General features: G+C 54.6%; 1 protein-coding gene across 1 annotated transcript in view; it reads left to right on the top strand.

Annotated features, from left to right (window-relative positions):
* Positions 1-1,925: 1,925 nt before the first annotated feature.
* Positions 1,926-16,366, top strand: part of MYO18B (myosin XVIIIB) — a 227,310-nt gene continuing 212,869 nt past the window's right edge. Inside the window, exons 1-7 of the mRNA XM_078060114.1 lie at positions 1,926-1,988; positions 2,051-2,209; positions 6,238-7,515; positions 8,084-8,150; positions 8,929-9,041; positions 10,353-10,529; positions 14,885-15,083. Of these exons, the coding sequence (XP_077916240.1) occupies positions 1,926-1,988; positions 2,051-2,209; positions 6,238-7,515; positions 8,084-8,150; positions 8,929-9,041; positions 10,353-10,529; positions 14,885-15,083 (2,056 nt within the window). The remainder of the gene's footprint in view (positions 1,989-2,050; positions 2,210-6,237; positions 7,516-8,083; positions 8,151-8,928; positions 9,042-10,352; positions 10,530-14,884; positions 15,084-16,366) is intronic.

Below are 16,366 nucleotides of genomic sequence, written 5' to 3'. Positions count from 1 at the left end.
CCTCCATGCTGACTGGGGTCCTCCCCGTGGGCTGCGCCTAGCCGTGTGACCTTGGTCTGTGGCGCTGGTGGGGGGTGGGTGGGAGGAGGGCTGTGTCCAAGAGCTAACCTGTATCTCTCTTCTCTCCCCCGCCCCACCCATGTCTCCATCTGTCCGTCTCGTGTGCTGTGTGCATCCATAAAGCCACATTTCGTGCTGTCCAGCAGAGAGCTCTGTGTCATCCCGTCTCAGCCCTGATACCGCCTCAGCATGGCCATCTCATCACGCCTCGCCCTGTGGGAGCAGAAGGAAAGTAACGTTCAGGGCTCAGGCTACAGCCCTGGGGCCGACCGCCAAGTCAGAGGACAAGTCAGAGCATGGGTGGCCCAGGCTGTCCCCTCCCACTTCAGGCGAGGAGTCTGGCATCCAGCGCCTCCCTGTGACGTGTCCAGGCACCCCCTCCATGCCCTCTCAGCCAGCTCTGGCTAGCCACAGCCTCTCCAACCCAGTTCATGATCCCCTTGAGCTCCTCCCATGACTGCCGGGTCTCTTCCGGTTCCTCAGTAGGCGGTGGGGGAATGAGGGTAGACCAGCTGTCCTGTCCGTATCGTCATGGCCACTCCCATGAGCATTGGGCTTGTGTGGGCGGTGGGGCAGAGACAGAGCTGTTGGCTGCCAGACTTCTGCCTTGAGGATGTGTTTCCGTGGCTCCTGCCTTCTGTCACCGTGGAGAACTGGAAACGGGCCCTTCTTCCCAGTTATTCTTTTCCCCTTTTGTATTTTCTCACAAGATACCACGAAGGGCCGTCTCTTTCTCTGATGCCTCCTGTCTCCACCGCACATCCCACCCTCATGTGTGGTTTGATGCACGGGAGGCTGAGGGGTGGGTGGTTGAGAAGTTCTCTCTGGCTCCCTCCTGGTTGCCTTTGTTCTCCCGGGCTGATCTGGGTGTAGCGTTGTGAATAATGCTGCAGGAAGAAGAGGCTGACACCTGCTGAGTGGGCCTTCAGCTTCACTCTGTCTTATGACATGGCTTTCAGTCCCCATCGAGAGGGAGAGGCGTGGGGTCCACGGGAGCCCAGCCTCGCATGCTCCCTGCTTCTCTCTCCCTGGATAGAGGTCTGCATTAACCGGCCTTAACCCCTGGCCTCTGCTTTGTCTCCTGGTCTCTCCTATCTCCTTTGGATTCCCCTTCTATCAGCTGGGCTGCAGAGATCAAGTCTTTGCCAGCCACACATGAGGACCTTGATAAGGAGCTTATTTTAACCAGTGTGTGGCTCTGCCGTAGAAAGCCCTGCAGATTTATTTTTTCCCCCTCATGGGTGGTCACAGTGATGCTGGTTAAAGATACAGCCCATTGGCAAGAGCAGGTCCCATTGCCTCAATCCCTAGGTTGTTGTGGTCCAAGCAGGAGTCTCAGCTACACGCCAACTCCAGCCAGCTTGGGTTGAGGCCATGCTTCTAGTGTAAAATGCCAGATTCCAGCCTGCCAGCCTTAGGATCCAGTGTGGGGAGCCCCTGGCTGCCCGGATCCTTGTTTAAGGACCATCAAGAAGCCACAGGCCTGGGTCAGTGGAGTAGGCTGTTGCCAGAGGGTTGGACTTTTATATAAACCATTCCTTACCCTCCCATGTTCTTGGCATGCCATAGGTGAGTAACTGACTAATCTGTTATTTTAACTGCAAGCTGAGGCAGAGAATGTGCATGGTTCCCTGGGGTCCATCCCCTTTTGGAAAAGCTCCTTACAGACCAGGTCCTCCCAGAGTCTGTTCCATGCCAAGGAAGGGAACCGATGGGCCAAACTCACATTATGAGGAAATTCGTTCTAGGCAGAAATCACATTGACAGGTCGGCCTCTGCGGCTCAGGCATTCCATTTCCATGTGCTGCCTCAAGGTGTCCCAGAGCCCCGCCCAACCTCATCTGCTTCGCCGCGGCCTCTCATACATGCGCTTGGTCATGTATGTCCTCCTCAGCCTCCTCCCAGGCTCCACTGCAAACTTTTCAAAGGTCCGCTTGCTCCCACTGGTTCACTCACTGAGCTTTCTCTTTCTTTGCTTCCGCAAAAACAGATTCGGGAGGAGGACAAGAGCCCTCCACCGTCTTCGCCCCCTCCCCTTTTCTCTGTCATCCCAGGGGGCTTCATTAAGCAACTGGTCCGGGAGACTGAGAAAGAGTCCAAGGAAGCAAGGCTGAAGAAAGAGGCAGTGCTCGCCTCTCCAGAACAAGAGGTAAGTGGCCCTCCAGGAAGGGGACTGGGTGCCAGTCAACACCTACCGTCCTGTCCTATGGACCCCCTGAGTCACTCACCATCTTGCCTTTTCTCCTGCTCTCCTGGCTTGGAGGAATGTCGTTTCTTCAGCTGATCTACCAAACTCCTATGCCTCCTTCAAAACCCAGCCCAAAAAGTACATGTCTGAAAAGCTCTGCCATTGCCTTCCGTCCTCCGACTCCCACAGCACCCTCCGTGTCTGCCTTAATTGTGGTTGGCATAGTTAAATATTTGGAGCGCCTCCTGTAGAACTTGGCCCAGAGTGAGTGCTCAGCAAATGTTTGTTTAATGAATGAATGAAGGACATCAGCTCATGTGCAATTATGGGGATCTTTTTACCCCTACTTTTGCAGAAAGAGGAACCTAGATGTTAGCTAAGGACGTGGAGTTGGCTTACTTTACATGGAAAAGATATTGAGTGACTGGTTATGTTCAGTTGTTGGTGATAGGTGTATTGGTTGTTAAAATATCAAAACCTCTCCATACCAGGGGGCAAACAGGTGTGACCCCAGGCCCCCCCAGCGCCCTCCAGCTGCCCCTCCCCTGAGTCCCTCAGAATGGCCACATGCCAATAATTAAAGGGTTAATGCTTGGCACAAGTAGGGACCTCAGTACCCGGCTCCAGTTGGCATCATTTTTGATGGGTCGGTGTCCGCTAAATCCCCTAATTATTCTGAATAGTGCCGTGGGATTGAAGTCCTTGGACAAGATACACCCCCTGTGCTTTAAGGACTTGCAAATTTATCCCTGATGGTGGCCAGTGCTTGCCTCCGTCCTTTCCCCCAGGTCCTTAGCCAGGGAACCCCGGGCAAGATGATGAGGCTGGACACCAGGCAGGTGGGCTTGGGTGTTAGCACTTTTAGATAGACAGGGCACCTCCTTGTGTCTCTCCAGCGCCCCCTTGCGGTGGAGCAAATACTGCAGTGATTGGGCTGAGTGATCTGGTGGCCCCTGGGGCCTGGAGTTGGCTTGGGCCTGGTGAGCAGCCAGGCTCTGCCTCCCACCGCCCTTCAGCTGTTGTTTGCCTGTCCGGTCCCCCGCGGGCCCGCCCCTGTCCAGTTACAATGGTTTCACTGCATAATGGCAGCAATTGTAGAAACATCCCGGCCAAGTCTTCTGGGGGAGGATTACGGGGAGAATGGACTGTGTCCCCACCCCTGCCGGAGCCGGGCGTAAGTGGGGGCCAAAGTCAACCTCCAGAGGCTGTGGTTAGGTCATGATGCTATGTGAGCGTGTGCTGTTTATTACTAGACGAGGTCCACTTTGCTGCTCACAGGCTCCCTTGAGCTCCTCTGCAGCCATGGGGTAGATGGGATTATACCCACTTCTCAGAGGTGGAGACTGAGGTTTAGAGAGGTCAAAGCAACTTGCTCAAGGTCAATGAGGCCAGATAGAGGCTGAGGCAGGGCAAGTGTCTGTGTGTTCTCTGCTCTGGTGAGCTGCCTCGGGAAGGGCCAGTCTGGGGAGCAAGGTGGCTGATGTGGCCACAGAGGCCTGGGCAGGAAAGTGTTCCACAAGGCTGCAGACCACGTCAGTGTCACGGGGCACAAGTTAAGAAGCAGAGCTGAGCACAGGATGGGGACAAACTGTCACCCCAGGGCCTAGGCAGAGACTCAAAGCCAAGCCACAGGATGGACAGGCCTCAGACCACAACAGGTGTCTGGACCATGGGCCAAGATGTTCCTGGGGCGGGAGCACGGCAGCCTCGGGACATGTTTCTGCGAGGCAGTGAGCCCTGGCTGGTTCTTGCCAATTTAATTTTCTTGTCCCAATCGGTAAATAACTGGATTCTCTCCTTAACCCAGCACAAGGTCCTCGTGTAATCCTTGCAAGGAGCCATTAGACTCTGTCACCAGTTTGCAGGGAGTTAAAACGAGGCTCAGAGAGGTGACTTGGTTTTCCGAAGGCCAGGCAGCCGGTGAGACAGGGAGAGGCTGGGACAACCCTGGGGCAGAAAGGGGCCCATATCGAATGTCAGGAGAGCTGGGTTCCAGGCCCCATCACTCTGTGTGGTCCAGGCCTTGGTGTGCTCATCTGTAAAATGGACGTGTGGGAGTTGCCTCTTGGCCTCAGTGATTCTAGAGGTAACTCCTCCCCCGTCTACCGAGAAGGCCACAGAGCGGACTGGGGCTTTGGTGACTAAGAAAATCCAAAGGAGGAGAGTCCATGGGTGGGAGGGAGGGAGGGTAGAGTTGGGTTATCTTGTTTGGCTCAGATCCATGTTACTGTCTCTGCTATGGTGGTTTGGTTAAAAATAAGGCACTGACTCACTTTTCAAAAATGGTACAGACAGTGGTGATGTTTGCCAAGTGCAGCCAAGCCCCTTTCCAAGGCTAGGTCCTGCTTGGCTCCTGGTCAGACTGAGCCACTAAGCCGTGGGCCCTGGAGCTGGGGTTCTGAGTCCTGGCTACACAGGGGAAGCACCTGGTGAGGGCGCCACAACCCAGATCAACTCCATCCGACTCTCTGGGACCGGGACCAGAGCATCAGTATTTCTGTAAAGCTCCTAGGAGATCCTGGTGAGTCCTAGGGACAAGTAAGGCTGTTAATATGCATCAGTTAAGGGCACTGACTTTAGCGCCACAGACACCTGCCTGACTGTACATTCTGACTTTGTCTCTTGGGCCACCTGATATCCTTGTGTTCCCTTCTTTATCTGTAGAACGGTGGGGGGGCCATTCAGAACCTACCTCACTGGGTCCTTACTGGGGTTAAGTAGGATATGATGGCGATGTAGGGCCCTTTGCAAAAGGGATCTGTGTGTGGTGGCTATTATGACTATCATCATCATCATCATCATTACAAAGCTGTAGATAGAGACTGTGTCCTTGAGGCATCCACCACCTGAAATGGGACAGAAACACATATCGAAGCTCGAATGGGGCGCAGACTGTGATCATCGCTGCGGACGGTGCCCCGGGGCCTCCGGGGTGCGTGAGACAGGTTCTGACTGAGGTCTGCAGGCGGAGATTTGCGGAGGGGATGGCATTTGAGCTGGGTGTGGAAAGATGAGTGGAGCACGGGCTGGTGAAGGCAGAAGGAGCATTCCAGGCAGCAAGCTAACGGGAACAGAAGCGCGGAAGCAGAGAACTGCCAGGTGTGGTAGGAGATGCCCCCATGTGGCTCAGGCATGGGGACAAGCAGGGACAATAAGACCAAATGGAGGGTGGTGACTCCTTGTTGAGGGCTTTGGATGGCAGAGGATGGTATGGAATCATTTTCCCGTAGGCTAGGGGCCGCTGCCAAAATCTTTTGAGCGGGTTTAAAATAGTTGGCAGCAAATCGAAGGGACAGCAGTCCAGACTATGACAACAGCCCAGGTGAGTGTGGAGCCAGGCTTGGGAAGGGAGACACAGGGGTGAAGCCATGCAGGGTGGAACCAACATGGTCCTGGGGCTTTGGGTGCAAGAGGAGGGTGAGAACCCAGACCCCCAGGTCCAGGTGTGTGGGAGGCCAGGGTCAGTATGGTCCCTGATTGCAGAACCCAGACTCAGGCAGGGGGTGAAGCCAGGCATCAGGGCAGACCTGCCCCCCGGGGTTCTTTCTCTAATCGGGGCGGGAGGACCTACTCTGTGCTGGGCTCAGTTTCCTATATTGTCATGAATCATAATGCTCGCCCTTTGAGGTGGGCCATGATGATCCTCATTTTATTGAGAAGGAAACAGGCTCAGAGAGGGGAAGTAATTTACCTAAAGCCACACAGCTAACCAATGGCAGAGTGAGGAGCTGAATTTGGGTCTGTTGGGCTCCAAAGTCTACTCTCCTTCCACTCTTGTCACTTGGTCTTGAGACGCCAGGCCAAGGTCCAGGGTGTTGGGGCTTGGCTCGCTGCCTGGCCCAGTGCCTGTCAGGTATCAGTGCTTGAAGGTCTTTGGATGGATGAATGGCTGGGTGGACAAAGGAATGAGTGAGTGAGTGAGTGAGTGACCGAATGGCAAAGCCGGCTGGTCAGCAAGCAGCTAAGTGTGGTTGTGGCCTCTCTCCTAGACCCCAGAAATTTCCACTAGCCAACCCAAGAGCAAGTCCAACAGTGACACCAAATCTGGAAATCAGCAAATTTGCCAAGGCAACCAGTCAAGCTCTCCGCAGAACTCAAACATTCCAGGCAAGGAGAGCAAGGGGGCCGGCCCCACAGACCCCGTGCTGATGACCAGCATCAATGGTGAGAAGCCCCAGGAATCAGGCCCCAGTGGGACACCAGCCAAAAAACCCCTGCCCTTCAAGAGAGGTGTGAGACGGGGTGACGTGTTGCTGATGGTAGCCAAGCTGGACCCAGACTCAGCCAAGCCGGAGCAGAGGACCCAGCCCCATGATGCCCCTGCCTGCAAAACCCCACCCCCAGCCACAGACCCTGGAGGGGAAAAAAAGGGGGGGACTCCAGGGACTGCTCGTGGCCTTCAGGCCGGCACTAAGGACACAGCCCCAAAGGCTGAGAAGACGCAGACTGAGGGTGTTGCGGACCCAGGAATGGTGCTACCAACAAAAGAAGGTGCAGGGGGGAAAGGGGGCAGGGCCCCCCAGACCAAAGGGCTGCAAGGGGGTGGGCTCCAGGGTAGAGAGGGGCCAGGTGAAGGGGGGTGGCAGGAGACAGCAGAGAAGGGGGAAGGGGACCCCCCAAACACGACGGCGAAGGGGAATCTCTCCAAGGATGCAGGTGAAGGGAAGTGGGCTGGGGCCCAAATCCAAGTGAGAAAGTGGGGAGGCTCCCTGGGCAGAAGGAGCAAGTGGGACGGTCCCCAGAGTAAGAAGGACAAAGAAGGGATGCTCCCAAGTAAGGCAGAGAAGTCAGAGGACCCGCAGATCAAGGCGGAGAAGGTGAGCAAAGGGCAGGGGAAGCCCGGGAAGGTGGGAGAAGTTCCCGGACAGGTAGAGAAAGCAGGGGAGCTTCAGAGTGTGCCTGGGAAGGCAGGTGAGCCCCAGGCTAAGGTAGGCAAGGAAGGGCAACCTCAGGGTGAGTCCGTGGAGGCAGGTAAAGCTGGGGGAAAGACAGAGAAGGGCTGTAAAGGCCCTGAGGAGGTGGGTGCACGCAGGGAGACCCCAGCAGCTGCTGGGAAGGAGGGCTGGCCAGACAGCAGAGGGCAGAAAGCTGGGGAGCCCTGTGCAGAAGCAGATGATGGAGCCGAGGCCCCGGAGACGGAGCTGGAAGGACGCAGACCACCTGCTCTGGAGGGCCAGGCAGAAAGGTCTCAGACTCGGAAGGAGAGTGAAGAGGGGCCAGCCCTGCCAGAGGGGAGCAAAGGAGGAAAGAGCAAAGACTCGGATCAGGTGAGGGGCTGCAGCCCCGGGAGTGGGATAGGGCAAGAGGGACCCTCCAGAGAGGGAGGGATGGGACAGACTTGCCCCTGGGGGTGAATAAGGCAGGATAGGAGATGGACAGGGAATCGGAGAGGGATGGCCAGCTCGAGAAGAGGGCATAGCACTTCCTCCTCGATATGCTGGGGTCTGGAGGCCCCCACTGCCCCTGTCCCGGGTTAAGATTCTCCACAGCATGAGGGAGGTCCCAATAATGGGAGATGTCCTCTCATGGTTCAGCTTACTCACCCTGTCACGTGCTAGTTCTCAAACTTGCATAACTAGATTGCTCAAAATGCAGATTCCCGGGCCCCACCTTGGAGCCTTCATTCAAAAGGTCAGGGGTGGGGCCAAGGCATCTGCATGTAAATAAGCACCCCCTCCTTGCTCTCCCTTGGGGAAATTCTGATTTCAGTGGTCCTGGATCACACTGTGAGAAGCTCCCATGTAAAGGGTTTGCAGCTGACTCAGGGTGGGGTGGGGGTGGGGCTGGGGTGGGGCTGGGTCCTCTTGGTCTGATTTATGTGATCTTTGCTCTCAGGCTCCTGAGGACAGATGGTACGAGGCAGAGAAAGTCTGGCTGGTTCAGAAGGATGGATTCACTCTTGGTAATTAAGGGTGTTAGCACCTAAGTAGGGGAGGGTCTAAGTATTTTCCTCTCGCGCCCCCTCCACTGCTAGTCGTATTTGCCAGATCACAGTTTGCGGCAGGGGGAAGGTGAGGGGCAAGGAGCAGCTGAGTCTAGGGTGGGAGTCTGTGGCTTTTGGACTGGGAAGAGTTGAGAATCATTTGACCCATGGCAGCTGGTCTACTGGGGACTGTTTCCAAAGGCAATTACGCCTTGGTAACTAACGAAGTTCATGAATGCATGGAGCATTGGTGGGCTCGAGTGTTCTTTAAGAAAATGAAGTGTAGTGCAAATGGGCAAATAGATTTCATCTCACGAGTCCACTTCTGTCAGTTAGTTGGGACCACCCTCTACTGAGAAGCAATTATGAGTCCCCATCAGAACGCAGCTGGGAAGAGTGATTGATTAGTGATGTCTGCCACGGACCCTGGAATGGGAAGTGGCAGCTGGTGTAGCATTATCTGCCATCCCAGGTCTAGATATGAGACGGGTCAGTGCACCCAAACATCAGGGTGCCTGCCCTGTGCCTGGCACTGGGCCTGATGATTAAAGCCCAAGGTGAGTCAGACCCAGCTCCTGTCCTCAAAGATTTTGGGGTCACAATTCAGAACCCTCCATGCGAGTAGACCCCCAAGGGGAGACAGTGCTGCCCCTTTCTGACCCGAACCAGGATCTTCTTTAAGCTCCCTGGTCTGGCTGCTCAGCTTAGAGCCTGTCTTTTCTCTTTGTCTCTCTCTCTCTCTCTGGGCTGTCACCAGCAACTGTGCTGAAGCCAGATGAGGGGACAGCTGACCTGCCGGCAGGAAGGGTACGACTTTGCATCGATGCTGACAAAACCATCACCGAGGTGGATGAGGAGCATGTTCATAGGGTGAGCCCTCTGTCCCCCTCCCCACCTGCTCCGCACCTTCTTTCCCCACCCCTGCAAGAGAGGTCCTTGTACCTGACTGCACATACTGGAGGGAGTTGTAAGGAAGACCATCACTGATCTCATTGTTCTGCTGGTGTTATATTGTCAGGGGGCTTTGCTCTATCCCAGTGTTCTCTTCGTAGGACACATGAACAGACGTGTGTCAGAACTGGGAGTTCTGCTTGATCCAAGGAAGTGCTGGCTTTTCATTTTATGGACATTGCAAATCATGCTACAGAGCATGTTTCCCTTTTCACCCTGGCTGCCAGGGAACTCAGAGCCAAATTTGCAGCTTGCCATTAGCTATAGCTTAGGTTTCAATGGCCGATTACTTGGGGTATTAACTTTTCTTTTGGTTGATAAGCCCAATTGTGTTTTGCATAATTTTTGTAGCACACATGAATCTTTTTGAGATTTAGAGTCTAATGATGGGAAAAATGGTCCTGTCCTGATCCTTTTCCACCTCTCACAGCATACTAATCAAGGTGTTTCTTCCAGGAGCTCCTTGTGGGTCTCATTCATCATTCCTCCTTCTCTACCTTCTGCCTGCCCCAGGCCCTCTACTCCTGCTGGTGTTCAGAGTTTGTAGTGAGCCCCTGTCCTTAAAAAAAAGGCTGACCCATGAGGAGCCTAAGCTTGACCCAAACCGCATAGCATCAGGTCCAGAAAACTCTTTGAAGCTGGAAAGAATAGCAGGAAGCTTTTTAGAATGGATGCCCCAAGGAGAAGCTGCAATCACCCCTTGCTTCTGGAAGAGTTTGGGCATATTTCCAAGGGATCAATGCATGATGGGCTATCAGAGAAACAGGGCTGTTTGGCCACTGGCCTTCATTCTCGAGTGCCATGGAACACCGGCAGGGCTCCCTGGTAAGACCCAGAGAGGGGGCAACAGGCATGGACACTTGCTCACTCTGGGCCACCACCCTTCCTGTGGTGTCTGAGACACAGGAACCTCTCCGAATCTTGCTGTGTCTCTCCGGAGCATCTCCCCTCCCAGGGCAGTGAGTGCAGGAGGGAGGACCAGCGGGAAGAGACAGGTGGCTCTCAGGATGTACAAAGGGCAAAGGAGCAGGGGTGTCCTTATTTCATTTGTAGGGTTCTGTCTCTCTCTCTCCAGAGTCTTCGCGTTCTGTCCTGGTCTGCGGCAAACAGCTCTCCAGGGACGGGGTCACGGGGGCTCTGTGTGTGTGCGTGCGCGTGTGTGTGCGCGCGCATGTAGGGCCGGGGGTGGTGGTATGGAGGCCCGAGGACACTTTGTGTGATGCTTCACAGACTAACCCCCCTGAGCTGGACCAGGCTGAGGACCTGGCCTCCCTGGTCAGCGTCAACGAATCAAGTGTCCTGAACACGCTTCTACGCCGCTACCGGGCACAGCTGCCCCACACCTTCAAGGGGCCAGACCTGATCGTCCTCCAGCCCCCAGGGCCCCCAGCGCCCTCCGCAGGCAAGGTGAGCGGGGTCATGGGGACAGGGCCAGGGACAGGTGCCTGACGGGCAGGGTGGGGTGGGGTCCCCTCTGCATCTCAGGGGAGAGCAGGGCAGCCAGAAGCCCCCTGCAAACCCGTCTGTGAGTAGCATCCTGCCAGATAGAAGATCCGGGGCATTGTGGGCATCATGGGCATCGAGGACCGCCTGAGCCCCCCTCCGTAGAGGGGAACGATGGGTCACGGCTGGAAACAACGGGGGCGTTAGAGACTGTAATAATGACAGAAAATATCGAACAAATATCAGCTCCGTGCCAGGCACTGCTTCAAGCACCTACCTAGTGTCTCAGCTAATGCTCATGCACACCTGCAAAGACAGGACCTGCTCACGCACACCTGCAAAGACAGGACCTTCACCAGCTGCCTGTGGCAGATGCAACCTGCGGGGTCGACCCTCAAGTTCCGCAAGGGGTAAGACCCAGGCCGCCAGCCTTTCTGTGCTCCGGACTCCACGCTGCACATTCAAGAGTCCCAGACACCCACATAAATCAGGAACCAGAAGCCTCGATTCTGCTTTTACTTGTTTTTTTTTTTTTTATCCTGCAAAGTGTAGAAATGGCCGGGTTTTGGCAAGACAGTCTCAGCAAAGGCAAGTTCTCAGCGCCCCCTTGTGGCGATGCCCGCAGCCACACCCGAGCCATCTGAGCCCGATGCCCTCCTGGTCCCACAGGCGGATTGAGATACTGAGGGAGGGTCTCTGATGCCGGGCGTGGGGGAAAAGAGCAGGGAAGAAGCCAGAGAAGCCTGCCCTTGTGGGGCTTCCATTCTCGAGGGGGAAGACAGGCTAGACTAGCAAAGACAACAGTGGGTAGAGCGGCTGAGTGTGGGGGAGACAGTGGGGAGGCGGGGACCAGCGGGGACTGGGTCACAGCAGGTCTTACCCGAAGTCATAAGGATTCCGGCTTTTGCCCTGAGTGTGATGCCAGCTTCTGGGGGTCTTCAGCAGAGACGTGAGATACCGCGGGTTATCAAAGACTCCCCTCGGCTGCTGGGTGGAGGGTAGGTGGAAACGGGATGAAGTGCAGGCAGGACACCTGCTGGAGGTCTTACCTGGGCGCTGTGATGAGGACTTCACAGTTGGGGAAGGCGCAAGCCTCTAGCACAGCCGCTAATGCCCCCCACCCCGGGGTGACTTGGAAAGATCACAACCTCTCTTTGGCCTCGTTGTTCTCATCTGTTAATTGGGGATGAAAAGCTGCATCTTGCCCCCTGGTGTACCATGGGACAAATCTATCCATAGCCCTCAAATGATGCTAAAGTCCATTAAAAAAAGGGCCACTGGCTCTGAACCTCCCTCCAAGACTCCTCTTCTCTAGTACACACCACCCCACCCCGTCAGGTGCTCCCCAGCCCCGCCCCCGCCCAGCCCTGTTGTCTGTGCACCTGTGCACTCTCACCTCCCTTGCTGTGAGGCCTGTGCTCCTGCTAGTACAGCCCCAGGCCTCCGAGCCTTCCAAGAAGCTGTGTGGTTCCGCTTGCTCCTTAGAAGCCCCTGGGAGATTTCGTACAGGCCCCTACAGTGAGCCAGATTCTTGCTGACCATTCTGGACTGAAGCATCCTTTGCAGAGCCTGGGCCAAGAAGCCTAAAAGTGTAGGCATGGGAACAATGCTCCGTAAGGAGGAGTTTGAGTTAGGTGATGCCCCAGAATCCTGTAACCCTGGGATGGGAGCGGGCCCCCCTCAATGGTCCAGCTTCCCAAACCCGAACCCGAAACCCCCTTCTATACTTTGGCTGAGTCACGTCTGGTTCCTCAAATGGCCACCAGGTGGGAGCACAGACCTGCGGTGAGCCTGGGCCTGGGGCCACCTTGCAGATGGGCTTGGTGGAGCCTGGGGTGGGGCTGGGGGGGCCTTTCTCACTGGGGGCGGCTGGGAGCTGAGTGTGTGCCTGGGGGTGCAGGGGTGCGTGGGTGTGAGCATGGGTGTGAATGTGCGCAGTGTGGACGGGTTCAGCTCCGTGTAACGGTGGCCTCTACCATTGTTGGGTGCGTGTGCCCGTGAGCACCATGCAAGGCACGTGAGCATGCGTGCACCTGTGTGTGTACACGGGGGCCTGGATTGGGAGGATCCTCCCTTTGCCCTTCCAGCGCCCCTCCCGCCCCCAAGGGGGCTGACAGGTAGGATAGCCTGTCCCTTGAACTTCAGCGTTCCCCGAATGCGAGGTGGCTTCGGGGCTCAGACCCCAGGGCCCTCTGCCTGCTGCATGCCCGAAGGCCATGTCCAGCCAGTGCGGGGGCGTGTCCCACCTTTGCCAGCTTTGGGGATCCTGTTGAGCCCTGGGTTTTGTGTCAGGACAGGGACTCATTATTGCGTTTGGGTGTCTTGGGCAGGGAAGGCCAGCACAGGATTGGGGCCCAAAGGTCCAGGCGAGGGGAAGAGCTGCCATACTGGCGTTTGTGCCCCTGGTCCTGCTAAGGCAGTGGAGAAGGCAGATGGGGTCTCACTGGGCCCCGGGGTCGCCTACATGTTAGGCCAGGCTTCGGATGACCTCCTCCAGCCAGGCCCGCTGCCCTGCCCATTTTGGTGCCTTTCCACTGACCACTCTGCCTCCCATCGGCCTCTTGCTTTCCACCCAAAGGCCACGCTAAGCAGACTTCTGTCAAGGTCACCAGTGGTTTCCCTGCTGCCCAAACCCATTGCCAGATGCTCAAGTCTCTGGTTTCCCCTTACTTGGCCCCCAGCAGCATTTGGCATGGCCAAGCCCCCCCCTTCCTGCAGACGCTCCCTTCCCGAGCCCCAGGACTGCCCTGTCCTGGTTTTCCTTCTGTCCCACTGGCCCTCCTCCTCAGCCTCCTTCACCCGCTGGTCTCCCTGACCTCCCCAAGGCCAGGTGCCCTGTGCCTGTCCCCCCACCTCTTGTCTCCTCCTCCTTAAACGCCCACTTCCTTGGTGATCTCATTCAGGCTCATGGCTTTAAAATGTCTCCCATGAGATCTAGTTTAATTCTTTGTTTTGTTTATCATCTGTCTCTTCCCAGCAGAAAGCAAGCTCCACAGGGCAGGGCTGTTTTGTTTTAAGTCAGATTTATTAAAGTATAATTTACATACGGTTCAATTCAGCCTTTCCAGCCTATAGTCCTGGAAGTTTCCAACACACGCAGATGGTTGTGTGACCAACTCTGCCACCAATTACAGGACAGTTCCTAGTTCTCTGGACCCTGTATCGTCCCCGTCCACTCCCATGTCCTGCCCTTGGCTGCCACTGATCTGGGTTGTTTTTTGTTTTTTTTTTTGGTCCCTAGAGTTGGGCCTTTTCTGAAAAGTCATATAATTGGAATGGTGCAGCCCATCACCTTTGAATTGGCTTCTTCTACTTCCCACGATGCATTTCACGTTCAGCCATGTGGCCCGTGGTTCTTGTACTGTGCGTGCCCTGGCCTATCCGCTCACCGGGCGACCAGTTGTCCCAGTTTCCCCAGGATGGAGGGGTTTTCCGGGACAGGGGACTTTCAGTGGTCAAACCTCGATGGCAGCTTACCTTCATTCCCTCGTTCAAAGGCACTTGGGTTGTTTCTAGTTTCCAGTGACTTCAAATATATATCCAATAAAACTGGTGCCATTGAGGGGTGCCGAATTTCATTTTGGTTGGATGATGAGCGTACATCTCACTCTTTCCCAGAGTGACTGTATCATTTAACCTTCCTACCGGCATCGTATGAGACTTCCAGTCGCTCTGTATCTTCACCAGAACTTGGTAGTGGGTGTTAAAAAAATTTTTAAGCTTTTTTTTTAAAGACATTCTAATAGGTATATAGATTTTCTTTACCCATTTTGCGTAGCGCTGTGCCCCCCCAGTGCCTGGAACAGTGCCTGCCACATAGTCGACACTCCATATATATATATTTTTAATGAAGAGTAAATGAATGGCCAAATGGATGGCTGAATGGAGTGGAGGACCTCAGGTATTACCTAAAACTGTTATGACAAATACATGGCATACATACCACCAGCTACCCCACGCCTCATTCTGTTTCCGTGGCAGACATCAGTAATCAATCTTGCCATTTTATCCAGCTGCCTCATTCTGGGCAAGTACTAGCCAATAATGAGCTAACACGAGCCTCCGGGGAGCTAGAGAGGAGACCCAGACTCGGAGTAGGCTCAAAGGCTGCTGAAGGACTCACAGTGGGTCAGGGGCAAGACTAGACCCCAAGGCTGGGCTTTTGCCAGTAAAATTCAAGACTCCTCTGACAAGGCTGGGGTAGGATGACAGGCAGGGATATGGATCTGGGTTCGAGGCTGGGTTGGGGCACTGTCTTGGAGTGCTCCCTGGGCACTGGCTGGGGTGGGAAGACTGATGTGTAGGATATCTTCCTGCAGGTGCCCAGGGGCCGCCGGGATGGCCTGCCAGCCCACCTTGGCTCCCTGGCACAGCGGGCATACTGGGCACTACTGAGCCAACGGAGAGACCAGAGCATCGTGGCCCTGGGCCGCAGTGGTGCTGGGAAGACCACCTGCTGCGAGCAGGTCCTGGAGCACCTGGTGGCAATGGCGGGCAGTGTGGATGGCAGGGTCTCAGGTACAGTGGTCTCCAGATAACATGTGTTGGGGTGGGTTGTAGGGGAGGGTGGGGAGAGTTGGAGGGGGCACTGGGTTGCTCCTCCTTATGTCCATTCAGCTAGCATTCACTGAGCACCATGTTTGCTTCTGGGGAGGGCCACCTGTGGTCTATTGGACACCCCTGTGCAAATTAGAAAAAGGTACTCCTTCCTCAAGACATTCACAGCTATCTGCAGAACAATCATCATACACTGACATTGTTAGAACCAAAAGCTTGCCTGCCATGTGCTGGGAAACCATCCTAATAAATATACAAACCTATGATTGTATGATGTAAATGACGTGCCCCTTGGAAAAGGTGTCCTTGTACAGTGCACAACCTGCTCAACTGTACAGAGGACCCAATAAGTAAAGACAGAAGGGCAGGACCTATGCTCATGAGGAGTTGACAGCCGGAAGGGAAACCGAATTTCATATATGTTCCAAACTTGAATGCTCTGCACAAAGTGCTGGCAGAGCTGGTTAGGAGAGAGGTAGGGGCAACCCAGAGGAGAGGGGAGTGGGGGTTTCCTTGAGGAAATGATGTTTCTGCTAGGTTTTAAAGAGAGAGTACCAATTAATAATAATAATAATTTTTATAATATTAATAATAACTGTAGTAAACATTTGCTGTGGACTTACGTGCCCGGTCCTATTCCAAGTATATTAACTTATTTATTATTTAAAGCAGCTTTATGAGGTAGATATTATTCTTCAAATATTATAGATGAGGCCATTAAGACTCAGAGAGGTTAACTATCTTGCCCAAGGCCACACAGCTAATACATCTTAGAGCTGAGAGTCAAACCCAGACATTCTGGCTCCAGAGCTATAGCTCTTGGGCCCGTGTTCTCGATGTTTCTTTCATTGTTGCACCCCTAAGGAGCCTTTTAAGACCTTTTTTCCCCCCAATCTTCCCCTACCAAGAAATGTTAATGCCACAGATATACCATGACCTCTTCGTGCAGTGTTTGCTTATCTGTGCTTTATGCGTTAGAAAGTAAAATTCTCCCCACCTGCAAGACTCAGCTTTTGCCCTCTTGGGGGCAATATCCTCTCCGCTGAGAAGTCACGGCCCAGGCCATGTTGCTTTTCTAGTCGTCACAATTATAATACTAGCCACACCACCTTTGGAGCATGTTCTAAACACTTCATATTATTAAAATCTTTTAGGCTGCGTGACAACTGCATGATGTAGGTACTATTATTATCCCCATCTTCAGATGAGGTATCAGAGGCATAGAGAGGCCGATTTGCCCCTAA

This window comes from Halichoerus grypus, chromosome 13, assembly GCF_964656455.1.
Source record: "Halichoerus grypus chromosome 13, mHalGry1.hap1.1, whole genome shotgun sequence".
NCBI classification, from domain to species: domain Eukaryota; kingdom Metazoa; phylum Chordata; class Mammalia; order Carnivora; family Phocidae; genus Halichoerus; species Halichoerus grypus.
Note: the sequence above shows the minus strand (reverse complement) of the source record. Positions and strands in the feature narration are given on the sequence as shown.